This window comes from Chrysemys picta, chromosome 2 (assembly GCF_011386835.1).
Source record: "Chrysemys picta bellii isolate R12L10 chromosome 2, ASM1138683v2, whole genome shotgun sequence".
In the NCBI taxonomy this organism is placed as follows: Eukaryota; Metazoa; Chordata; order Testudines; family Emydidae; genus Chrysemys; species Chrysemys picta.
In genome coordinates this window covers 222,686,890-222,713,049 of record NC_088792.1, presented here as the reverse complement: position 1 = coordinate 222,713,049, position 26,160 = coordinate 222,686,890, and the positions used below count along the sequence as shown (strand labels likewise).

The 26,160-nt window shown below is 40.2% G+C and overlaps 1 protein-coding gene across 4 annotated transcripts in view; it reads left to right on the top strand.

Annotated features, from left to right (window-relative positions):
• The window catches only part of ATP6V1H (ATPase H+ transporting V1 subunit H), a 78,872-nt gene extending 52,990 nt beyond the window's left edge, over positions 1–25,882 (top strand). For 3 of the 4 annotated variants that reach the window (XM_005301207.4, XM_065585554.1, XM_065585553.1), the window contains exons 13-14: positions 7,444–7,557; positions 25,499–25,882. In XM_005301207.4, the coding sequence (XP_005301264.2) occupies positions 7,444–7,557; positions 25,499–25,559 (175 nt within the window). In that variant the 3' untranslated portion in view covers positions 25,560–25,882. The remainder of the gene's footprint in view (positions 1–7,443; positions 7,558–25,498) is intronic. The other variant, XM_042857018.2, reaches the window with a different exon arrangement.
• Positions 25,883–26,160: the final 278 nt, after the last annotated feature.

Sequence of the window (26,160 nt, the reverse complement as noted above, 5' to 3'; positions counted from 1 at the left end):
ATTAGTTTAGTCACTGTTTAGTCACTTCTGCTTATCCTGATCTGAGGTGCTTGTGGCCTCTGTCTCAGAGACCTTGATGGGTTTTTGCAGCTGTCATCTCTTCCAGTCATACTTAGCTATACAAGTCATTTTTAAAAAAAAAAAAATTCCCCTGTGAAGAAATGATGAGCTGTTACTGGTTTCCTGACAAGGCTTAAATGAGAAAATGGAAAATTTTCTAGTCTTGTAAGAGATGATGATTCTTGGCACAGACTACTGGTGCATTTAGATTGGTGCACTGTCCCTGACTGACAGTGTACAAAGCCTCATTAAAACTTTAGTAACTGATTTCACTGTGTACTTGTGGGAAGGGAACTTATAAAGTATGGAGGATTGACAGCCTCTGTAATCTTACCTTACCTACTGGAACTGCAGATGTTCTTAAAGTATAAGAACCAATCAAGTATGTTGTTCAGATGTGGCCAGCAGACCATATGTATTGAGCAATGCTGAAGTTTGTTGATTAGCTTACTTGTGAGCTGAAAGAAATGTAGACTTTTTGTGGATAGTTCAGGAAGAGATGACAATCCATAATGTTGCCTGAAAATAGACAAGAGGGTGTGGTCAGTATGTTATACTCCTAGGCTGGGGTTTAAAACAGGAATATGTTACTAAACTTTTTCCATAATCCAAAACCAAATTGTGTGCACAAATCCACTGCTGAAATATTACAGAAGCACTCCACGTTGTTACCACCACACCCTGTTCACCATAGCTGTGTCCTTTTGACTTTTTCAGCAGAGCTTCAAACATTAAAGTGAGAGGGTGCAGGAAAATAACTGTCATTCCAGCTAGTTTAAAAAAAAATCACATTAATAATAGAATATTTTTTCTTACATGTTAACTTATGAATACTACAAGTACAGTCATGTCTTCTAGGTACAAAAATCTAAACAGGCCAACTCTCCAAAATACGAACTACAAAGCCATGCCTTGCTCAGATTTTTAAAACAGGAATAACAGCTTGTTTTTTTTGTAAGGCACATGGGATCACCAATGAAATCCTTATTCAATATGACTTTAGTATATTATCTCCAAGGCTCTCAATCTTTAAAGCAATGTTTCAATTACACTTAATAGTCCATTTCCTTCCATGTTACACTTGGATTTCAGTATGAAGTTATCAAATTTGCATCTAGATGTGGGAATCATATTGGCAATTTTCATTTTCAGTGAATCTTGTGACATTGAAGGCTGTTCATTGGTTCAGAAAAATAGAAGAATTCCATTGTTTTGCAAAAATTTTAGTTGTTTAAAACTTTTGTCCTTAGAACTTGAAGCCTGTAAAGACGGTAGAGCTTAAATATGTAAAAGCTAAAAGTTCTTCAGTTATTAGTTGCATTCAGCAGAGTGCTAGAATTACCATCCTAGCTATTGATAATCCCTTCTCTTGTTTGTCTAAGAGCACTGTTCATTCTATCTGTTTTTATTCTTTTGGTTAGGTTATTTCATAACACTACATCAATTTAAGGAAAATTCAAGATATTTACTATTTAGAAATTATGGACCAGATCCTCAGCTGGTATAAGTGGTGTAGCTCCATTAAAATCAATGGAATTACGCTGATTTATACCACCAAAGGATATGACCATATATTTATAAGTATTTGCATGTAACCCAACTTACTAGCATTTCTATAGTCCATCTAATATAAAGGCATGCTCAGTGTCTATCTGTCAGGGGGGATCGGAGGGAACCCTGCACACCTCTGGCAAGAGAAGGAAGGGGCAGGTCTCAGCTGGGAAGAGGTCCCCAACCCTTTGGGTGTTTAAAGAAATCACTGTGAGTGTCATCGTATTAGGTATACACTTGTGACTCAGCTGAGATCTGTCAACGTGGTTATTATAGGAAGAACAACACATGGAGCACCGTCTTCTTTAACTCCTAAGGTTAGGGAACTTCTTGAGGAACAGCTCTCTGACCTTAGCCTGGTCTTGTACATGCACTGTGGTACATGTTAATGCCTTCTGCTGGCATAATCTTTCTTGCTCCACTGCTGAATTCCACTTAACTTATGCCAGCTTCTTGCTTGTCAACTGACAATGGATTGCATGAATTCAGGCTTCTTTCTCTTTGCTCATGCTACTACTCAGCTCCTTATTTCACAGTGAAAGTCATTCACGCCCAGTACAGGGTGCTTGTGACTTGTCAGCTAGTTGGTTTCCTTTATCCAGCTGTGAGGGAGAAAGACGCAGAAGAGGGGGAGGGGAGATTAAAACAAGCACGTGAGGTGGTCATAGATTTGTGAAGGAAACTAGTTGAAGTTGGTTGCCTACTGTAGCTGTTGCTTTTAGAGCTTGAACTTCTGTATTAAGGCATAGTAATAAAAAATATTGCATATGTACAAGTAACACTTGATTTAGGAAAGATAATACTGGATTTCTTGACTTCAGATTCTCCGTTCCAATGTTGCTCCACTGTAGTGTTTGTCACCTGGAATACTCAGCATTATTTGCGATGAGAGAATTTTAATTTTTCTTTTTGACCTGGGAGAGGGATGCATTTGAGCTTAACATCCTTTTTTCACCCCTTTTTCGCTATTCAATATATTATAAAAGTCAAAGCCCTAGAATGTGAACAAGCTATTGGTTGTATTTCAGAACATTGTTTTGTGTATTGTTTTTTCTCTTGGGAAGGTGGGAGGCGGCCTTAAGCAGGAATAAAGCTTTTAGGAACCTCCTGTGCTATTAAGAATTTTTAGTATTCAGGTTGAGGACTTTGACATATAACAGTGGTATGTCTTGGAAAGCATTTACTTTGTACAAAGTATCTTAAAATTGTGTAAAATAACATTTTTGAATAATGTTCCTTGGAGTTTCATGTACTGTTATGGCCAAATTAGAAAATGTAATGTGGGTGAAAGTGATGAAGTCGCACAATAATGCCATATTTTGTTGTTGCTTAACTTAAAAATAATTGTGCTGCTCATCAATTACAAATTATTCAACAGTTTATTGTTCAAGTATAAATAGGGTAGTCACAGTAATACAGAGTACTCATGCGAGGTACAGTAGCATGCTCCAGGTTAATATGCAAAAGCTATGAGTGCATCACTAATCTTTTCACAGGATATTGCTCTTAATTGCTTTTCTAAGGCATGTGAGAGCAATATGCAATAAAAATATAAATGTACCTCATTAATAAATTGGCCATTCACATTATATGCTAATCTACTGAGGAGATTTCGGGAGGAACAATTGACAGACAACAATGCTGAATTTTAAATAACTATCTTGACTCTACCTCTCCAATGTATAGTATGAGTAGATATTTCCTTTCCTTCATTGTTTTTGTGAGGCTTGGCAGAGAGAATGAGGCATGGGGAGAGAAGGGGAATACATTATTTAATTTTGAGATACTGGAATGTCCAGGGAGAGAGATTCCTGTTGGTTTGATTGGAACACTTGTTGGGAGTGTGGGTTAGCTGAGAGTAGCTACTGTCATTTTGCAAGCCAATGAATCTGGTTGTTAGGGGAATGGTTTTGTGGGCTGGTGTGGAAGGGAAATGGGGCATTGGAGTTCAGTGGAGAGCAGAGAAATTGGGATTATACAAGAGGACTGAGAGAGGAAATTGGGCTGGGGAAAGCTAGACTGAATTCCTGGATTTGGTGAGGAAAATGCTGATTGGTTGAGTGACAGAATGAGAGATGAGCGTGAAATATGCATACTTAAGTGACTTTATATATTTACACACTTAAATCCACATTTGTGAATATATAGCAGCTGTAGAAATTTGCCTTTCTGAAGCCCCAATATGACTAGCTGCTCCACATAGGCAAATCTTACACCTGTGAGGAGTCCCATTGACTTCAGTGATTATTACCTGCACAGAGAAGCTTATAGGATCAAGGCTTTGGAATGTGGCTTGGAAAAAATGTACAAGGCTGTATGTGTTTGCATATACTAGCATGAGGACTGACAAGTACCAGGCTGTACTGGCATAAAACTGGAGTGTTTGCACAGAAATTAGTATAGAAGTGACAGAGGTGTGGATGACATTTGTGAGGTGTGTAATAGAGAGGAATGACGTTAGTCTCTGCACGCTGCAGATGATGGGTGCTACTGGCTACTTCTGTTGTGTTCAGGCACATAGTTTATGGATCCAATAAGACTTAGAAGGTGCAACAAACCATTTTGGCGCAAGTGCAGTGCATGCCTTTGGTAGATGTTAAAGTTCAGGAAATATTTTCATCTTATTTGAGTTAAATGTCATGTCCAGTTTTTCTTTCTATATGTGTGACATAGAATGACATTCAGAGTTACTAAATCTGAATGGTTTTTAAATTTGCTGGGGAGAAGAGACTCTCTTGCTACGTGTTTGTATACCATGTGATTCAATGGGGCCCTGATTGGGGCCTCATATGTCTACACTGCAATCAAATACCTGCAGCTGACCCGTGTCAGCTGACTTGGCTCATGGGGGTTGTGCTGTGGGCCAATAAAATTGCAATGTAGATGTTTGGGCTCAGGCTGGAGCCCAGGCTCTGGAACCACACTAGGGGGGGATAGTCCCAGAGCTCAGGCTCCAGCCCGAGCCCAAGTTTCTAAGTTCCAAGTTCACAGCAATTTTATAGCCCCTGTGCTGAAGTCAGCTGACCCAGGCCAGCTGCGGGTGTTTGATTACAGTGAGGACATAGAGTGCTACTGTCATCATACCCAATTCACTGTCTCCCTTTCATCATTATTTCTATCATCAATATATGAAAGTCCCTGTTTCTCCAAACCTTTCGCTCCAATGAATTTTGGACAAGGCGATGCCCTGCCAGATTCCTCTTGCCAGAGGTCTAAAGCAATGCAGACTACTTTAAAACATTAGATAATTACAATACACCATCTGGTGGCTAATAAAATTACTTGTTGCTCATTACACATTTTAAAGTACATTAAAGAAATATTAAACTACAATATGCAGATGTAACGTTTTCAAGATCATTTTCAATTGGAAGTCTCTTGTGCAGTGACCAATACCAGCTTAATTATCCACATATAAAATGATGGCACATGACAAATTTTGATGATTTAGGATCACTGATTTTTGAACAAATGTTTGTTGCTGTTTCCAAAGATTAGTGCAGAGTTAAAATGCTACAGCAAAATATCTTGGTAAATGAAAACGCAGCATTAAGAAATAGAATACTGTTTACATTTTTCAAATGGAAAATACTATAAAGGGTCTGCTCCATTTTGTCTGTTATTTAAATGCACCCCCCCCCCAGTCTCTCAGAGATACAGGAAAAGTAATAAGATTTCATGATAAACAGGTTTTCAAAATTTGTCCCATAAGACTTGTCAAAAATAAGTGGCCTGGAGGTTAAGCACCTTGAATCTGTGAATCCATGGAAATAAGCAATACAGTTGATACATTCCAGCAGAAATTGGTATTGCTGAACCCTCCGATTTGATACATAATTTTTTTTTATCTTTTATCTGCACAAAGCACTGCCATGATTTCTAGCAAAGGCCACTATTGATCTCTCGAATACCTGGGACTCTTTTATATGCAGTGTTATTGTAGGTGGGTTGGTCCCAGAATATTAGAGACAAGGTTGGGTGAGTGAATATCTTTTATTGGATCAATTTCTGTTGGTGGAGAGACAAGTTTTTGAGCTTACACAGAGCTCTTCTTCAAACCAAGACCTAAAGAAGAGCTCTGTGTAAGCTTGAAAGTTTGTCACTTACCAACAGAAAAAAGTTGGTCTAATAAAAGATATTTCCTCACCCACCTTGTGCATTATCACCTTATATGTACATCATCTAGAGCAAAGAAGGGCAAGATGAGAAAGTATAATGTTTTTTTTTGACAGGTTTCAGAGTAGCAGCCGTGTTAGTCTGTATCCGCAAAAAGAAGAACAGGAGTACTTGTGGCACCTTAGAGACTAACAAATTTATTAGAGCATAAGCTTTCGTGGACTACAGCCCACTTCTTCGGATGCATATAATGTTTTTAGCATCATTCAGAGAACCTGCAGTAAAAGGCACTGTCAGCCCCTTGGCAAACCGTCCTAGCTTTTCTTATATTCAAGAACTGCCAAAGACTTTAGCAGTATTAACTTCAGTGAAAGTGCTAGGAATGCTACAGTTATTTACTGTAGGTTCAGAAATACGTCATACAATGTAAGAGGCCACCTAGATTGGTATTTATTGCACAGTTCACAGATGTTGGCTGTCCTGACAACAGCATAGGCTATTGTACCAAAGTAATCATAATTTTGACACCCTAATAGGCATGTTTGTGTTTTAAAGCAATAGAAGATCAAATAAAAAACTGGTGTATTTTATTTTTGATCTTTAAAGCTGTTGCTGCAGTATGTAAAATGGCCTCTTGGGGAGGCATGGGGGGGAAAACTGAACTTCCAGCCAGGGATTTTGTCTGAGGCAGTGACTTCCTCTCCCCCTTTTTTATAATGGGACTTCCCTGCCCACTTGTGATTAGAAGTAGTGGCATGCTTTCAAATGGAAGGCTAATAGGGAGAGGGCCACTTCTTGTGACAAGCATGTTGCTGCGGGAATTAGAGGGGAATGGTTTTGGATTTGTGGAAACTATGTGGGGTTTGTGGGTTTGAGATTCATTTATGGAGAACTTTTGGCATGGCATTTCATTGCAATATTGACTTTCAGTGAGGCCTCACAAGGTCAGCAAGGAGTTTGGCTCACTTCATTCTCTTGGCCACGCTGCTTGAGTCTCTGGGACTGAGCAGCAGTCGGTGGGGAGGGCAAGAATGGATGGCATTCCTTCTTTGGGGAGAGTTAGATGGATCCCTCATGTTTTGGTTGGCATGTAAGATGTATGAGAATGAATCCCATAAAACTGAAGGGAGTTCAGGATTCTCTCCATGTGGGCTGGGGGAATTGTATCCATCTCCATTTTGGTGATGGGGTATCATGGACAGGATATTAAGTCTGAACAGGGAATGCTAAGGAATTAGAGCTTCCGTGTGTGAGAGGCTCCTGGGAGTTTGTACACTCTTTTGTGTTGGGAACCTCCTTTTTGATTGGTAATTGCTGGGGGTTGGGACCAAAATTGGTTATAGACTTGGGTTGTGGTAAGAGCATGTAGCTTTGTTCTAGTACTCAGCACTATCCCTTTAGAGGTCAGTTTAGGATTAGTTTTGCTTTTTCCCCCTGGTGTTTGGGATTTTTGTAGTAGTAGTAGTACTTTCTTATTTAAGAAGGAGCAGCAATGAGTGTGTATACATGCATGCTTAGAAATACAGGGAGGCCTCACATATGCAATGAATATGAAATAAGATGGAACCCCTAGAAAATTGATGGCATTTACCATTCACTTTGATTCCTAAGCCTGCTGTTTGAATCCCTTGGTACTAAGCAGTTAGGATTATCTGATCGTTAGCAGGCAGAGGTTGAAGTAATTGCAAGTTATTCTAAAATGTGTGTCTTTTTCAGAGTGATTGAGCAGCTTGGTGGTAAACAGTTAGTAATGAACCACATGCATCACGAAGACCAGCAAGTTCGCTATAATGCCCTATTGGCTGTACAGAAGCTGATGGTTCACAACTGGTATGTGAAAACTTACTTTAGTTAATATTATCTGTGAGAACTTGTATAGAATCCAGATTACAGATTTTTTTGAAAAATAACTGATCCTCGTTAGCTGAAATATTTATCTCTGTAAAGTGATGATGAAATAATAATTCTGATGAACCCAGTGTTTAAAATTCTACAAGAAATTGTGCTGACATGAAAAATTAACACTTTGGCTTCGATTTCCTTCCTGCTTTTCTGTTAATTGAATTAAGTAATCAGACTTTCAAGAGTTCAGTGGAACACATTTCACTCAATTATGCTTAAAAACTAGAATTTAAATGTTTCATGATGGTCATATTCTATAACTGATGCAGTGTAATCACAGTTTCCAAAATGTCTTCTAACTGTGTAAATCAGAATGGATTTCACTGGTTCTCTATTGAGTTTCACATTGTGGTGTTTACAATTTCACTTAGCTATCCTCTGGAAATTGATAGTCCCAACACTTGTTTAATCTTTAGATGTCTTAAAAGTGAATGCACTGTGGTTTTTCTTCTGGAATGATATTCCTTCATTTCTCTCATTCTAAGTCAAGGTTTGCAGTGTAATGTTCATAAACAAACCTACATTGACAAGTATGTCTGAATGATGGAAGATTTTTTTTTTTTTTTTGAAAGTAAGTTTTTGATTCAAGATTCCAAGTTGGAGTTGTAAACAAGGGGATAAGAGAACATAGGCGGTTGTTAAGTTCTAAAACTTTAACCATAAATCGGTATTGCTCTGCACTGCCATTTGAGAAACTTGGCTTCAGTTCCAAGGCCTGACTATTAGGAGCTGAAAGTTCTGTGGTGTTAATAATGTTCAGAGTTACTAATGTCTTTTTTCCTGAAATATTTAAGAAATGGTATTTGACAGCCTTTGAAGAGAATACCATTCAGTGCTGTGCTCTGTCTGGCTGATGATTGTGAACAAGGCCTGAAAATCCTTCCCAAGTACTGGGAACCTGCTGCTGCTGTAGAAACAGTATGGGAGAAGTTTCCATCCTCTTTGTAATGGGGGAAGCAATGTATGTCCTATGGATGAAGGATTTAATCTGTTTCAGACAACCTCTAGAAGTGGCAAGATTTTAAAAACATTTGCTGCCTTTCATGTTAATTCAAATCAGCTATGTACACTATAAACTCTAATCAAATGTTCTCATAGAAAAATGTGATTTTTCACTTTCTTATGCAGTTTATGCTTTCCAAATACAAGAATCAATCTGTAACTTGTTAAACTGGGTGGAAAACTTAAATTCCTATATAGCTGCATTTTTCTTATGGGATTCTTCCCATTTGAAACAACTCCTAGTTTTCATGACAAAGAAATGAGATCTTTCACAAGACATCATTTTTTCACTTCATCTTAGCAGTCCTGAAAATTCAAATCTAAAATGGTATTGTAGAGCAGATAGAGAGCAGTGTCTGAATAAATGTATTCCGGACTGGCTAGTACATGCAAGCATATCGAAATGTTGACTACTAGACTAGATTACTCACAAGTGGCTTGGATAAAGTGCAATAAAAGTAGACAGATGCAATGCAATTTAAAAAGTTAAGCACTGATGATTATAATAGTTTGGAGGTGGAGAGGGGGTGTTAATAACAACATACAGAGCTACTAGGAAGAGATTTTCAAGCTAACTGTGCATTGCTGTAGTGACAGGGTAATAACACGTGTATTAAAAAATCAATATTACGTAATTAACCATACAAAACAATTTCCCCTAGTACACTTTTTAGCCCTCAAGCATTGTTTTATTATAATCCTCCTTCCTCCTCCCTTCATCTCACACAATACAATTCTTTATCTCCTACAGAGAGATTATAAATGTAAGCAATCTACTGTACAAATCAGAAGGAATATTCGCTGTATAAGGAGGACTTGAGTCAAGAAACATTGATTTCTGAGCACTTGTAGGTGGAGACCAAACGGTGGTCTGACATTTTTCAGATCATGAGTATATTTTTATGTTTTATGCACTTCACAGTTTAATGGTAGTGAATGTCAATCTGTACTTTTCACATACTTATTGGGGATGTGCCATTCTGGTTCATTGCAAATTTATTTGGGGTTCATAACTAGGCTATCGCTGTGTACAAGTTAGAGATGGAAAGACTCATTAGGTCATCCAGTCCATCTCTGCTAAAAGGAGACAGTTTCATTTTGTACATTTGCTGGTGCCTTGTCAAATCTGATTCAAAACAATGGGGTTTCCATCACTGTTCTTTGCAGACTGTTCCACAGACAAATAGCTCTCATTGTCAGGAAAAGTTTTCCCAGATATATAGCCGAACTTTTCCCATTTTAAATTCAGCTCACTTCTGTCAGCAACAGCCCTTTAGCTATTCCCCCTCTGTTGCTGGTGTTTACCCCCCTCAGTGTTCTGTATAAATTGTTACCACTTAACCAAATTGAATGTATTGCATATTACCACTTAGCCAAATTGCACTCTTAAGGCCTACTTTTACCTTTAGATGTGTGCAGAACTCCCACTTAAATGAATGGGATTAGCATGCTCATGCTGGGCACAGTGGGGTGCTAAATGTGTCTCTAAACTACCTTCCTGCCTTCTGCAATAAGGAAGCTGTTCTAGTTTATACTAGCTGGCATAGGCCCCTAGAAACTCAGGATTGCTAGACCAATATCGCCCCATAAATAGGGGGAGGGAGAGAGATGGTATAGAAGTGGAGCAGCACATAGGGGACTTAGCTAGGGCTGAGGATCTGCCCCATATTTTGTGCACAAAAACGAGGAGTCCTTGTGGCACCTTAGAGACTAACAAATTTATTTGGGCATAAGCTTTCGTGGGCTAGAACCCACTTCATCAGATGCATGGAGTGGAAAATACAGTAGCAGGTATAAATACACAGCACATGAAAAGATGGGAGTTGCCTTACCCAGTGCAAGGTCAGTCTAACAAGACAATTAACAGTAGGATTTACAGTTAGCTTCTTGAAGTCAAATCATGAAGAAGAGACTCTCACAGATTGGACCATTAAGTGTCAATTCTATCCCTATTGCTTCTGACTTAACTTTTAAGGGGAACGTGAGAGGAAGGACTGAGTGCTCCCCTGGAAGCTTTAATTTAAAAACTAATCTTGTGGAGTACAGTTTGATAACCGGTGGTTGGTTCAAGCTCAATTTTGCCAACACATAAATAACCCAGTAAACATGAGCAATAGTCTTCAGGCCTCGTTCCTCTATTCTCTTCTTTTTTCTCTGACTGAGAAAGCAGTCCAGTCATGGTTTTTTAGCCTTTTCCCCCCCGCCCTCATGTAATGGAATTCCAGTCATTTCTATTGGGAAATGCATACTTTCCTCATTTAGACCACAGTCTCCAGTTAAATTTTATTTAATCTGATTTGTGATCTCTGCATGGCAGCACTAGTCTGGTCCCCTTCCAAATCTTGGGATGTTAGAACAGGAAAGAGGTTTTGCAGCCCTGGGTTGAAGCTTGGTGCTATTGCTTACAAAATGTCCAGTATGCAGAAGACTAGTAAATCAAAGTAGTAGGTGAAATGCTTTTTGGAATTACTCAAGTGAGTTACCTACCTGAGTGTTACAAGGTTCTGATTGTACTTTAGGTGATCTGGTAGGACAGGTTACTATCACTGAAGAAGGAATTTTAATGAGGGAGAGGTATGGTAGGAGTTGACTTTCTGCTTAAAACAAAGCTGTATTTACTGTATAAAGCTTCTAAATAATCACTCTTCAAATTCAGTTAATTTCTAAACAATTTGAATAGATTATTTACAACTTGGTTATTTTTTGGTTACTAAAGGATTTTAAGGGAAGCACAAGAACTCACAGGTGTTCTAGTTAAAGGAAGACAAAAGTTAGTCTTGGTCAGAAGTGGCTACATGCTGTCATTTTTTTTTTTTTAGTCGATTCATGTTAGCGAAATAGTTTTGAGTTTAATTTGCATTTTAAAAGAATCGTGCAGTGATGTAGCAGATAGCCAACTTATTTCTTTAGAATTCTAATCTTAGCATCATTTAATGTGTGTAAAATGACAGATGAAAGCAAGGATGAGCTGACTTTTTTTTTAAAGTGAATTAGTGTTCGTGAAAGGTGCCAGGCTCACAGTGTTGGAGATGGAAGTCTGCTGTCCTCAGGGGGGGGGAAAAAGTGTAGCACGGGAAGTGACAGTGCATATTTTTCCATACTGCCCTTTCACTCTGTGCCTTAACTATGTTCTAGAGAGGGACTCATCTCTCTTTGCCCATTTCTGTGCCTGTGTTCTGGCAGGATACTCCATCCATTTATTGAGGCCAAGGACTAGCACCAGGAATCTAATGTCAGTTGCAACAGTGTTTTTATGATGTAGACTTGTATTTTAAAAAAAATTCAGAGAATTAACTTCCTAAATTACAGCAATTTTCAGATACTAGCTCAAAAAGAACCAGTAAACATGTTCATTTGTTTGCTTGATGCAACAGCATGCCTTTCCTGTACCTCAAGGCATAATACCATACTTTAAGATCTATGAACTATAAGGAGACTACAGACAAGCAGGTCCAAGGGGTTTGAGAGAGAGAGAGGAGGTAAGAAAAGAGGCTCTGTAGTTTGTAACCGTCAGAGGCAAGAGGTTACAGCTGCATTCTACGTGGCTGGAGACAGATGAGGATAGGTGGGCTGTGGCCACCAGAGAGAAGAGGATCAGGAAGAATTGCTAGAAGTTTCCAATCGATACCAGGTACTTGATGTGGAAACTGTGGAAGATATGTCTCAAGATCCAAAGGAATACACATGTATGGGACGCCCTATGGATGGCAGCTTGATCCAACATGTAAGAAAATCAAGCTTGCCCACAAAGAGTTCTCCAACTGTCCAAGGAAGACAGATGATCCTTATTAGGGAATCAATATTCAGAAGAGTTGAAAACATTCTGCAGAGGAGAGGTGGACAACAGGATGGTGTGGTGTTTGTCTGGAGCCATGACACAAGAAGTTGCTCTGAAATTGGATAGGCTTCTGAAGTTGATGGACAAGGATCCATTGGTGATGGTTTAATGACACTGCATCATGGGATATCTCTCAGAAAATAGATGACTTCAGGGAACTCGGAAGCATGCTGAAGAAGAAGAAAGTCCATGGGATCTTCTTGGAGAGCATTCTTTCACTCATGGAAGCGTACTGCTGACTAGGTAAATGGTGTAGGGTGCAGAGTTTTGGTTTTGTGGAACATTGGTTCACTTTCCCTGGGAAGAGAGGGCTGTACAGTTTGGATAGTCTCCACCTCAGCAGAAGGGGAACTAATGTGTTTGGGAACAGGCTGGCTCCAGTAGTCAGGAAAGCATTAAACTAATACAAAAAGGGAAGGGTAAAAAGAGGGAAGATAAGAGCACTCATTAGCACAAAATTGAAATGTTGAGAACAAAATTGAGGATCTGAAGGACATGAAGAGGAGAAATTCTTTAATTGCCCATACACCAGTGCTAGGAGCCTGGGTAACAAACAAGAGGAATTGAAATTGCTTATTTGTGAGCAAAAATTAGCTCTAGTTGGTATACTGAAACCATGATTCGCATAACTGGAATGTTAAAATCACTGCTTATAACCTATTTAGGATGGATTGAGTTGGCAAAAGGGGATTGGGAGTGGCACTGGCATTACCTGTTCAAGCGTAATGATACCCAGAAGAAAATTATCTTGAATGTCCTAACAAATGGAAGAAAAGGGAAGTTGATAGTAATCAGAAGCTACTAAATGTAGAAAATTGATAAAGGAAGCAAGGGACACAAGGAGAATTATATGGCAACCAGAGTTAAGGACAATAAGTAGTTTTTTAAAAATGTATTAGGGACAAAAAGAACCTTGACAATGGTATTATCAATTACTGTATTATAAAGTTATTATCCTTTATCAATTTGAGTTGGTACCCCATGACATTTTGATTAAAAAAACTAGAATGATATAAAATCAACATGTCACACATTAAATGGACTAAAAACTGGCTAACTAAAAGGTCTCAATGTAATTGTAAGTGGGGAATCATCATTGAGCATTTGTAGTGGGGTCCCCCAGGGATCTATTTGGCGTCCTATGCTATTTAACATTTTTATCAATGACCTGAAAGAAAACATAAAATCATCACTGTTTAAGTTTTTGCAGGTGACCCAAAAATTGGGGGAGTGGTAAATAGTGAAGAATACAAGTCATTGGGTATGTCTACACTACGGGATTAATCCGAATTTACAGAATTCGAATTTTGGAAACAGATTGTATAAAGTCGAATGTATGTGGCCACACTAAGCACATTAATTCGGCGGTGTGCGTCCATGTACCAGGGCTAGCGTCGATTTCTGGAGCGTTGCACGGTGGATAGCTATCCCATAGCTATCCCATAGTTCCCGCAGTCTCCCCCGCCCATTGGAATTCTGGGTTGCGATCCCAGTGCCTGATGTGGGGGGGGGGGACATTGTTGCAGGTGGTTCTGGGTACAGCCTCACCCCTCCCTCCATGAAAGCAATGGCAGACAACCGTTTCCCTCCTTTTTTCCTGGGTGAACACTGCAGACACCATACCACGGCAAGCATGGAGCCCGCTCAGCTCAAGACAGCAGTCATGAACATTGTAAACACCTCACGCATTCTCCTGCAGTTTATGCTGAACCAGGACCAGAAAAACGAGGCACGGAGGAGGTGGCGGCGGCGATGGCAGCGTGGCAACAAGAGTGATGAGGACATGGGCACAGAATTCTCTCAAACCACGGCCCCGGCGCTTTGGTGATCATGTTGTTAATGGGGCAGGTTCTAGCCGTGGAACGCCGATTCTGGGCCTGGGAAACAAGCACAGACTGGTGGGACCGCATAGTGTTGCAGGTGTGGGACGATTCCCAGTGGCTGCGAAACTTTTGCATACGTAAGGGCACTTTCATGGAACTTTGTGACTTGCTTTCCCCTGCCCTGACACGCCAGAATACCAAGATGAGAGCAGCCCTCACAGTTGAGAAGCGAGTGGCGATAGCCCTGTGGAAGCTTGCAACGCCAGACAGCTACCGGTCAGTCGGGAATCAATTTGGAGTGGGCAAATCTACTGTGGGGGCTGATGTGATGCAAGTAGCCAAAGCAATCACTGAGCTGCTGCTACCAAAGGTAGTGACTCTGGGAAACGTGCAGGTCATAGTGGATGGCTTTGCTGCAATGGGATTCCCTAACTGTGGTGGGGCGATAGATGGAACCCATATCCCTATCTTGGCACCGGAGCACCAGGGTACCCAGTACATAAACCGCAAGGGGTACTTTTCAATGGTGCTGCAAGCACTGGTGGATCACAAGGGGCGTTTCACCAACATCAACGTGGGCTGGCCGGGAAGGGTTCATGACGCTCACGTCTTCAGGAAAACTACTCTGTTTAAACGGCTGCAGCAAGGGACTTACTTCCCAGACCAGAAAGTAACGGTTGGAGATGTTGAAATGCCTATAGTTATCCTTGGGGACCCAGCCTACCCCTTAATGCCATGGCTCATGAAGCCATACACAGCCAGCCTGGACAGGAGTCAGGAGCTGTTCAACTACAGGCTGAGTAAGTGGAGAATGGTGGTAGAATGTGCATTTGGACGTTTAAAAGGTCGCTGGCGCACGTTACTGACTCGCTCAGACCTCAGCCAAACCAATATTCCCATTGTTATTGCTGCTTGCTGTGTGCTCCACAATCTCTGTGAGAGTAAGGGGGAGACCTTTATGGCATGGTGGGAGGCTGAGGCAAATCGCCTGGCTGCTGATTATGCGCAGCTAGACACCAGGGCGATTAGAAGAGCACACCAGGAAGCACTGCACATCAGAGAAGCTTTGAAAACAAATTTCATGACTGACCAGGCTACAGTGTGAAATTTCTGTTTTTCTCCTTGATGAAAACCCACCCCCTTTATTGACTCATTCTCTGTAAGCAACCCACCTTCCCCCTTCGATCACAGCTTGCTTTCAAAGGAAATAAAGTCACTATCATTTAAAAATCATTTATTCTTTATTAATTGATTATAAAAAGAGGGAGAGAACTGACAAGGTAGCCCGGGTGGGGTTTGGGAGGAGGATTGGAGGAAAGTAAAAGGCCACTAAAAAAAGGTTAAAGTAATAACAGCCTTTTGCTTGGGCTGTCCACTGGGGTGGAATGGGAGGGTGCACAGAGCCTCTCCTCCCCCTCCCCCCCACCTTCTTACATGTCTGGGTGAGGAGGCTATGGAACATGGTGAGCGGGGAGGGTGGTTATACAGGGGCTGTAGTGGCACTCTGTGATCCTGCTGCTGTTCCTGAAGCTCCACCAGACGCTGGAGCATGTCTGTTTGCTCACGCAGCAGCCCCAGCATTGTATCCTGTCTCCTCTGATCTTCCTGCTGCCACCTCTCATCTCGAGCGTCCCTCATGTCCTCACGTTGGTCCCTCCTGTCCTCATGTTCACTGGCATCTTTCCTCTACTTTGATACCGTGTCCTTCCATTCATTCAGATGAGCTCTTTCATTGCGGGTCGATTCCATGATTTCCGAGAACATGTTGTCTTGCGTCCTTTTTTTTCCCTCTGCCTTATCTGAGAGAGCCTTTGGGACGGAGGAGGGAGGCTTGAAAAATTTGCAGCTGCTGGAGGGAAGGAAAAAAGGGAGAGAAGTATTTAAAAAGATACATTTTACAGAACAATGCTTATACTCTTTCACGGTGAACAACACTATTCACATTACATAGCACATGTTATTTCAGTGCAAGGTCGCATTTTGCATCTTAATATTGAGTGCCTGTGGCTTTGGTGTTAGAGAGCACAGACGCAGATCCGGGCAACAGAATTCGGCTTGCATGCGGCCATAGTAAGCCATTGTCTTTCGGCTTCTGCGCCCTCCTTTCCCACATACCAAGCAAAGCCCGTTGAGTGCTGTGGTTTTCCTGTTAACCGGCAGTAGCAGAAAACAAACTACTCCCCCCCCCACACACACACACAATTCTCTGGGATGATCGCTTTATCCCTTCCCCCACCACGTGGCTGGTATCAGGGAAGATCCCTGCTAGCCAAACGCGAAAAGCTCAGCACCAATTGAAGCTTGGCTAACTGCAGGGAAGGATTTCTTTTCAGCCACAGGCAAACAGCCCAGTAGGAATGGCCACCTCTGTCCTCTTAATTAAATTCCCGTATTTCAATCAGGTTACCATGAGCGATATCACTCTCCTGAGGATTACACAGCGAGATAAAGAACAGATGTTGCTTGAATGCCAGCAAACACCGGGACCATATGCTGCCAGGCTTTGTCATGCAATGATACCAGATTACTTGCTACTAGCATGGCGTGGTCAAGTGTCCTACCATGGAGGAGGGAATAAGGCTGCACTGCCCAGAAATCTTCTGCAAAGGCTTTTGGAGTACCTCCAGGAGAGTTTCATGGAGATGTCCATGGAGGATTTCTGCTCCATCCCCAGATACGTTAACAGACTTTTCCAGTAGCTGTACTGGCTGCGAATGCATCCCAAGTCCTCAGGGCAAATTAATCATTAAAAAATGCTTGCTTTTAAACCATGTTTTATATTTTAAAAGATAAACTCACCTGAGGTCCCTTCCATGGGGTCATGGTCTTGGATACTGCCTTGGGAGGGTACTTCAGTCAGGCTGAGAAAAAGATCCTGGCTGTTGGGGAGAGCGGAGTGCTGTGTGCTCTCCGCAAGCTCGTCGTCCTCCTCCTCCTCCTCTTCCCCGTCCGCAGAATCCTCAGGTGTGGCAGAGATTACCCCCTCCTCGGAATCCACGGTCAGAGGTGGGGTAGTGGGGGCCGCCCCCCCCCTAGAATTGCATGCAGCTCAGCGTAGAAGCGGCATGTCTGCGGCTCTGACCCGGAGCGACCATTGGCCTTCTTGGTTTTTTGATAGGCTTGTCCGAGCTCCTTAACTTTCACGCGGCACTGATATGAGTCCCTGTTGTGGCCTCACTCCATCATGCCCTTGGAGATTTTTTTCCAAAAGTTTTGGCATTTCATCTTTTGGAACGTAGTTCTGCTAGCACTGAATCCTCTCGCCATATAGCGATCAGATCCAGTACCTCCCGTACGGTCTATGCTGGTGCTCTTTTTCAATTCTCGGACTGTATGGTTACATGTGTTGATGAGTTCTGTGTGGTCACCTGTGCTTTCCACGCTGGGCAAACAGGAAATGAAATTCAAAAGTTCGCGGGGCTTTTTCTGTCTACCTGGCCAATGCATCAGAGTTCAGATTGCTGTCCGGAGAGGTCACAATGGTGCACTGTGGGATAGCTCCTGGAGGCCAATACCTTCGAATTGTGGCCACACTAACCCTAATTTGAAATGGCAATACCAATTTCAGCGCTACTCCCCTTGGGGAGGCGTACAGATATCGATATTAAGAGCCCTTTATATTGAAATAAAGGGCTTTGTTATGTGGATGGGTGCAGGGTTAATTCGATTTAACGCTGCTAAATTCGAATTAAGCTCATAGTGTGGACCAAGCCCTATTGACTCAGAGCGATCCAGATTGCTTGGTAAACTGAGCACAAGTCAACAATGTGTTTTAATATGGCTAAATGTGAACATCTGGGAACAAAGAATCTAAGACATACTTAAGGGATGGGAGCTCTATGAGTGCAAAAGAATTGGGGCTTGTGGTGGATAATCAGCTGAACATGAGCTCTTAGTGCAATGCTGTGGCTAAAAAGACGAATGCAATCCTTGGACGCATAAAAAGGGAATCTCTTGAGTAGGAATAGAACACTCACTATGTGCTGGAATATTGTGTCCAGTTCTGGTGTTCATAATTCAAGGAAGATGTTAATCAATTAGGGAGGGTTCGGAGAAGAGCCATGAGAATAAGTAAAGTTTTAGAAAACATGCCGTATAGTGTTAGACTCAAGGAGCTCAATCTATTTAGCTTGAAAAAGAGACGGTTAAGGGATGACTTGATTAGTATATAAGTAGCTACATGGAACAAATATTTGATTTGGGCTGTTCAGTCTAGCAGAGGAAGATATAACCTGATCCAATGGCTGGAAGTTGAAGCTAGACAAATTCAGACTGCAAATACGGTGTACATTTTTAACTGAGAGGGTAATTAACCATTTGAACAATTTACCAAAGTTCGTGATGGATTCTCCATTACTTGCAATTTTTAAATAAAGATTGGGAGTTTTTCTAAAATGTGCTCTAGGAATTATTTTGGGCCTGTGTTGTGTCGGAGGTCACCCTGGTCCCTTCTGGTGTTGGAATCTGTGAAAGTAGCTTCCCATCAACTAACTTATTGAGCTATCACCATCATACTGTTCCTTGAATGGAATGAAGACTCTGTTCTAAATGTCTTAGCCAAAGTACAGCTCAAATGCTTGCCTTCTGCTCAAGTGTGCAGAAGGGATGAAACTCACACCCAGATGAGAAACTTCATTGTCACTGTGGAGTTGGCACATTCTCTGCCATCACTCACAGTCAGCAGGAGTGCTGATGGCCTAAGCTTCAAAAAAGCAGCAGAGACCAGGGATTCTCAGGAATCACAGCATCCAATCCCGCAGATGTCAGGTTGCTCTGTAAAGGAACTTTCCAACACTTCCCATCTGTGCAGCCAGCATCAGTGTTCCCAGCTGTGGTCTTTGCTTCTGAAGAAAGGAGTCACAGAGCACACAACACCTGGTGTTTCTTGATGTAGCATTAACTCTGAATTTTCCTGGAAACTCATCTGTAGTTCTGAAGGTGGGTGAATCATGCAAGCTCAGTTAGCCTCCTGGCTCTGCTTACTTTTTTTCTTCATATGCCCCAAAGATATAAGTGGAGGGTGGAAAATCCCCCTCACCTCTATAGAAAGTGGAAATGGCTCCCTTAGTTTTCTTCAGATAAAAATTTCTTATCTACCACCTTTTAAAATATCGAACTATTCAAAGAGATATTGATAGACCTGAAACTCTGTTCCTAGAATTTGCAGTATGCTGCATAATAAACTGCTGTTTTGTAGAGTTAATGGCATTATACAGTATTTTAGTCACTACTCTTACTGACCCCCCATTATGAATTTTGTCCCACCCACCTAAGATATTTCTGTATCTTGCTTGCTCTTTCTAATATGAACTGCAGGATCTTATGTTTCAGCCAGCCATCTAGAAATTATCCCTTATGCTGGCTTCTATCTGTTTGTGATAGTGAACAGTTTAATCACTTACAGCTGCCAGAAACTATAGCCTTAATGCTAGTAAATGCGGCTTCAGTGAATAATAATGCAACCTTACATATTAGGAAAAATTTAACTATATTAATTTAGCCAGTGTCACACAATTTTCATCTTGAATGCTGTCCTATTTCTCAGTAATAGAAAACATAAAATGTGTAGTTAACAGTGTTTTTCTAATTGAAAAGTTCAAGGTGATCAATAGCTATCTTTGATAAAATTAATAAAATTTGTTAAAGAGCATACATCTAGATAGAAGGTGACAAATTAAGCAAATAAATAATTGATTACCTGGACACTTGCTCCCCACTAATTAATGCTTAAGATCTCCACTTTGTTGTTTGGACATAAATGTGTATTTTACAAGGCTGCATTCTGTATATTTGGCTGACTGGAATTTGTATTCTGCATGTGTTCCCCAGGATTTCACAGTGCATGATCATATTTTCTTTCTTGAAAGCTTGACCTCTTGTACAACACATTTTTATGTTTCTGGCGGTCTAGTTTGCATTCCTCATTTGCAGTGTGTTCTCCATATCATGTTTAGTTTTACATTTTTATTTTTCAAATTAATGTCTCATTTTAAAGTTCCACAGTAATTGAAAAAAGTAATTTGCTGGCTGACAGCAAAGTAGCGTTTTTCTGATGAAATTTCACTTCTGATAAGTGACACTTTAAATTAAAGCTTTCCTTGATGTTAAGAGGTCTGATTAAAATCATTAGTCAGACCTAATTTATTTCAACCTTCCTGAATTATTCTGCCATCTGTATAAACTTAAAGCTTTTAAATGTTGAAAGTATTTTCCGTTCTATTCAGCATGATAAATAAAGGCTGCTTGATCTGTAAAGCACAAATGTAAACTAAGTTGCCTGATTTTAATGAAGTTTAAATTTGAATTTTTAAATTACTGGGAAGACATGAATCAGTTTAGATGAATACTAACTCTGAGACTTTATCCTTAATGTATTTATAAACTTCAGCAGTCACAATACATTATAGAAACAAGTGAAAAATGACTTGTGCTGATATTGCTTTGTTCTTACTAAACAGGCATGTGGTTAGATCAAAACCTAATTTGTGGAGGTTTTTGTGGAAAATCTAATTTTAAGTGTCATAAAATGTATCTGTTGAAGAAACGACTACCTTAGACCTTGATGGAAAATTATTAGTGAAAAGTGAGGTTTCCCACCATGTAGTTAATAGCTTGTATTATAGTGTTATAAAAAGCAAATTATTGGGTTCAGCATGCAGCTTGTATGTTACAAAGTGATAAAGAACACCAATGGATTTTTTTTTTTTTAAATCACTCAGCAGTGGTTTGAGCATTGGCCTGCTAAACCCAGGGTTGTGAGTTCAATCCTTGAGGGGGGCCCTTTAGGGATCTGGGGCAAAAATCTGTATGGGGATTGGTCCTGCTTTGAACAGGGGGTTGGACTAGATGACCTGCTGAGGTCCCTTCCAACCCTGATATTCTGATTCTATTAATCTGTAGATTGCCTGCTTAATGATATTGGGTTCAGCCAAAGACAAATGTTAATTTAATACTTAAAGTGCATTTGAACAAGTAACTTTTGACCTAGTTTTGTCCTTTTGCTCTGGCATGCGTCCCATTTAATCAGCCATCCACTACTATGTTTCTTCTTATGTACATAAAATATGGTGAGATATGTCCTGTTTCTTGATTGTCACTTACTTCAAAGGTGCAAAATGGTATAAGTGGTGTTACGATTAACAATTCAGTCTTGTTTGGTGTTTATTTTTTATAACTCAGTCCAGGCTCATCTGCAGCTTTGTAAGTGCATTCCAGTTTTGTTTCTCTTGCAAAGATTCACTGCCACTTTTGTTTGTCAGTCGTATCTATCTTAGGTACTCAAATGCCCCCCCCCTTATTGTAATATGAGTGCCTCAGTTTATTTTTCCTTGCCAATAACTGCGGTGACCTGGGGAATTGAGGCACAGACTAATAAGGATAAGTTTACACTGCAGTCAGGAGGTGTGATTGCAGATGCTAGCCTGAGTAACAATATCAGTGAAGCTGTGGCAGCATGGGTGGCAGTAACTCGAGTATGTACCCAGGGTCTTGGGTGGGCAGGACTAGCCCATGCTGTCTCCTATACTGCTGCAACTTCATTGCTATTGGATCAAAGCTATCTTGAGTATGTCTACTCATGCTGCAATCACACCTCCTGATTGCAGTGTGGATATACTCAGTGTAGATGTATGCTGAGTGACTTGCCCAGGGTCATACAGGAGGCCTGTGGCAGAGCATGGAATGGAACCTGGCAGTCTTGTGTCCTAACTGCTGGACCGTTCTTCCTTTCAGTCCTGGGGCTCAAGCAAAGATGTCTCTTCCTTTTTCTGATTATCCCCATTTAACAACGGTGTTATATTGCCTGACTTTGTAAATCGCAATGTATGCAATAAGGTGTGTATTCAATGGGATAGCTTCTAAGCACATATTTTAGCATAAACATTATGTTCCCATGGCCAAGAAAAGCATCTGAGACATCTAGAGTAGCTGTAATTGATCTGAGCTTGTTTTTTCTTTCCTACTTTACTGAACTGTTTTTCTAACTTGACTTTGCTGAAGTTGATGACTGTTGTTCAGAACATTCTGGAGATTCATTTACGGCCATAGAATTGTTCTTCGGCAACGCAGACCTTATCGGCTGTCTAGAGATCATTCGATGTAGTTAAACTGCTGATACAACCACAGCTATATATGTTATATTTTTGAGTACATTTAATAAAATTAATTTCGCATTGTAACTAGCAACAAGTTTTCAGATTAGTAGGATGAGTCAAACAAACTGATGTATATCCAGTAATAACCTTCAAAATGTGCTTCCTGTTAATCTTTTCTGATTTCTTACCTTTTTAAAGGTCGCCTAGTGATTACTTATCTTTTGTAGTTAGTTGTGTTGTGTATTCCTGGGATCAGACTTTATTTGTTCAGAACATGAAGAGTTGCGTTTGAACCAACTTTTCAAATTCATACTCTGATTTCTCTAGCAAGATCAAACTTTGGATTGGATTTGCTCATTAGACACACAGTCAAGTACAAAAACATCAATATATCTTCATTTCATAGTACTCTCTGTCAAAGGAAACAGCTCTGCCTTTCACTGTAACAAAACCCCAATCTACTGAAATGGTATGAATTACCCATTATGTCTGTGTCAAAAATGTTCATACTTGAGTGTCTTTTGGATATTATTTGAAAAAGCTCTACATTGATAATCTTTAAAGTCAACACATTGACATTTAGACACACAGTATATACGGGGGGAAAAACACAGCCAATCAAAAGCTTAAACAGCATCAGGACTGAAATTATCTTTGATTCCTTATGGAGAGACAAAACTGACTGAAGTGGGCATGAGAATATAAGGGTTTGGATTTTTAGGGTTAAACATCTAAGCCTACCCTATTAAACTCACTACCATCTCTTCCTCTCAGCCTCTGGAATCCAACTTTTCAATCCAATTTTTCAAGTTACCAGGCTGTTGTCTGTCTTGGGTTATTTGCTGCTGACACAATGCAACTTCACAAGCAAAAGGCCAGTAGCTCAAATTTTCAATTCAGACTGTCAGTTTGTAAATAGTTCCTGATACAGCACCCAAGGAATTCAGTGGAAATACTCCCATTGAATTAGTGAGCATTGGATCAGGGCCATGAATTCTTCTGCAAATGGTCATAAAACATTTACTGCCATTACCACAACAAAGAATCTGCCTGAACTCTGGATTCAGCTTGATGCCTCCACACCTCCAAGTGAAAACTTTAAATGAAAAGGACAATACTGAAAGGAGGAACATATTAGAACATATAGAAGATGCGATAGTTAGAAATCTATATTTAATTTTCTGAATTTCTTGGAGGAAGTGTCAGCTTTTGGATATCTCCCAGAAACTTATACATTTTAATTCTAGAAATAAGACTTAGCCTGAAAGAAAAAAAAATTGCTAGTGCATAATTAACTAATTACTTGTAGCTGAATTAAAATCAGATGTGAAAATTAGATGTTCAAATCAGGAGAGAGACAAGGGGGTGAAGTAATATCTTTTATTGGACCAACTTCTGTTGGGGAGGCACACAAGCGTCGAGCTTACACAGAGCTGTTCTTCAGGTCTGCTCGAACACATCTGTTAAAGTATTTAATGTGAGGACTGGTGGTTACGCTATGCTCAAAGGTAGATGGATTTTGCCGCAGTTAAATCAGTCTCCCAATCTCAAAAGAACTAAAATTGTAACACTTTGACCCTAGCTGGGCCTTTGTACTGTAAATCTCATGTCAACTTCTAGGGTTATCACCAGTGATGTTATAGAGCTAGTTAGACTACTAACCATATAAAGTGCTTAGCTTTACAAGTCCAATATGGGCTAGGCAGTGAAATTGCAACATTGTAAGAAAACTATGTTAAAGCAGATATTTGGAAGGTTGTAGGCCTCTCAGGAGTTCAATCTACCATGTGTGCTTGCTAGTACAACTTGCTGCCTTACATTTTCTGTTACTGAATGAAGCACTTCATGCAGATGCATTCCATGATATCAGAGCGCTGGCTTGCAGAAATTCATCCTCCCCACCCCCCTTTTAAATAGTGAAAGGAAACATTGCAGGGTCTTTTTTGAAGGTGATATCACTAAACACTTTGACTTGCCACCTATTTGTATTTTTCCTGTGTGAGAAAATATTTCCATCACTATAGTCCTCTGACATGATTTACTTGGTATTATTGTATATGGTCATAAATAGTGTGACAGATATTGTAATCCCATGCAGTATCTTTGGAGATCATTGTCTAAAATTTATGAATGGTTTATGTATGATTGTGTTTTCCATGGTGGAGGGTTACCACAGCTCCTCCAGGAACTAAAAACAGTGTGAGTGAGGGTGGGTGGGGGGTGATTACCCTGGGGGACTGTAAACAACTCCAGAGATGCATCATCCTTTAGGATGTTTGTATATACTGGTCCCAAACTGGGTTTTCCAGAGACTTCAACAGAGAAGAGGCTTTTGGTATAAGAACCTGAGCTTGAACTGACACAGGGCCTTCATTTTGATTCAGCAAATGATCAGTAACATCTAAAGGGTGTCCCAACTCTTGTGGAAGGGTTGGAAAGATTTTGGCTTACTAGGGCCCCATAATACTGCTAGGTGACCTCCTCTGGCAAGGTTCTAGCATGCTTATAGGAACTTTTATTGGTTTTCATATGTTTTCTCTCTGCTTTTTTGTCTTTAAAATAAATGTACTTTGCCGTAGAAAGCATTCTTAATACAAGAGAGAGAGGGAATGAACCTGATTGGATCTTATAGGTCTTTTCCACCTGTAATTTGTATGAGGTTTTGCTAACTGAGAAGTCTGTACTGTCTGTATGCATGCTAACATTATCAGGAGTGATACATGTACACTGTAGGATGAATAATCCTTTAAATATTTTACCAGCAGCACGTGTGACTGTCGTCAGTCAGCAAAGTTACAGTAGTTATGGATGAGCTAGAACACTGGTCAAGATTTTCAAAAGTGACTAGTGATTTTGGATTACTTTTTTGAGGTGTGGTGGGGGGAGATGCTCAAATTGAAACCTCTCTCCTGAGCTTCAAGAATTGCTGAGCAACCACCCTCTGAAAATGAAGCTCTGGCCGTTCAAGGTATCTCAAGTTGGACACCCAACATCACTAGTTACTGTTCTTCTATGAAAAGGTTTAAATATAAGAGCATTGTTTCCCTCTTTACTCTGCTTGTGACATTCTGCAGGGGAATCTTTCACAACCTTTCTTAATTTGTGTCTTTCAGGGAATATCTTGGGAAGCAGTTACAGTCGGAACAGCCTCCAACAGTCACGGCACGAAGCTAAACATTTCAAACTGTATGTTGCAATTCTTCCTTCCTGGGTCTAGCTGGAGTATATATATCTTAAACTGATAATAAGCAAACATTCTTGGTTGCAATATTTGCCTCCTGCTAATGTGTCAATTTCTTTCCTGTTTTCCTCTGGTGCTGTCACCTAGTAAAAGTTAGTGTTTGTTCAACTACTTCTGATGAATCTCCCAGTTGACATCCTGCTATATTACCAACGTATCTGAAGAAACATGGCTGATATATACTGCCTTTGTTTTATGTATTTATTGTTGTCTCATAACAAGAACCTTATTAAAGGATATTCATTCCAGGACACTATCTTGACTCCCTTGATATTTTCTTTCAGTGTTATTGTCCGTTTCTGAAAACAAGAATAAATTCCTGTTTCTATGTACAGAGTAATTCATAAAATTGTCTTCTAAGGCATTGTGCTGTATGAAATTCAGTAATCTGGAAAACATTGCTGATCAGTTTCAATAAAGTCTTATTTAAAAAAATATTACCATGTTTGTAAATAAAAAGTAAACATGATTTTGTTTTTTCAATAAAGGGCTTTGCTTTCCTAAGATGAAACATTCAGAAACTAGTCTTTTAAA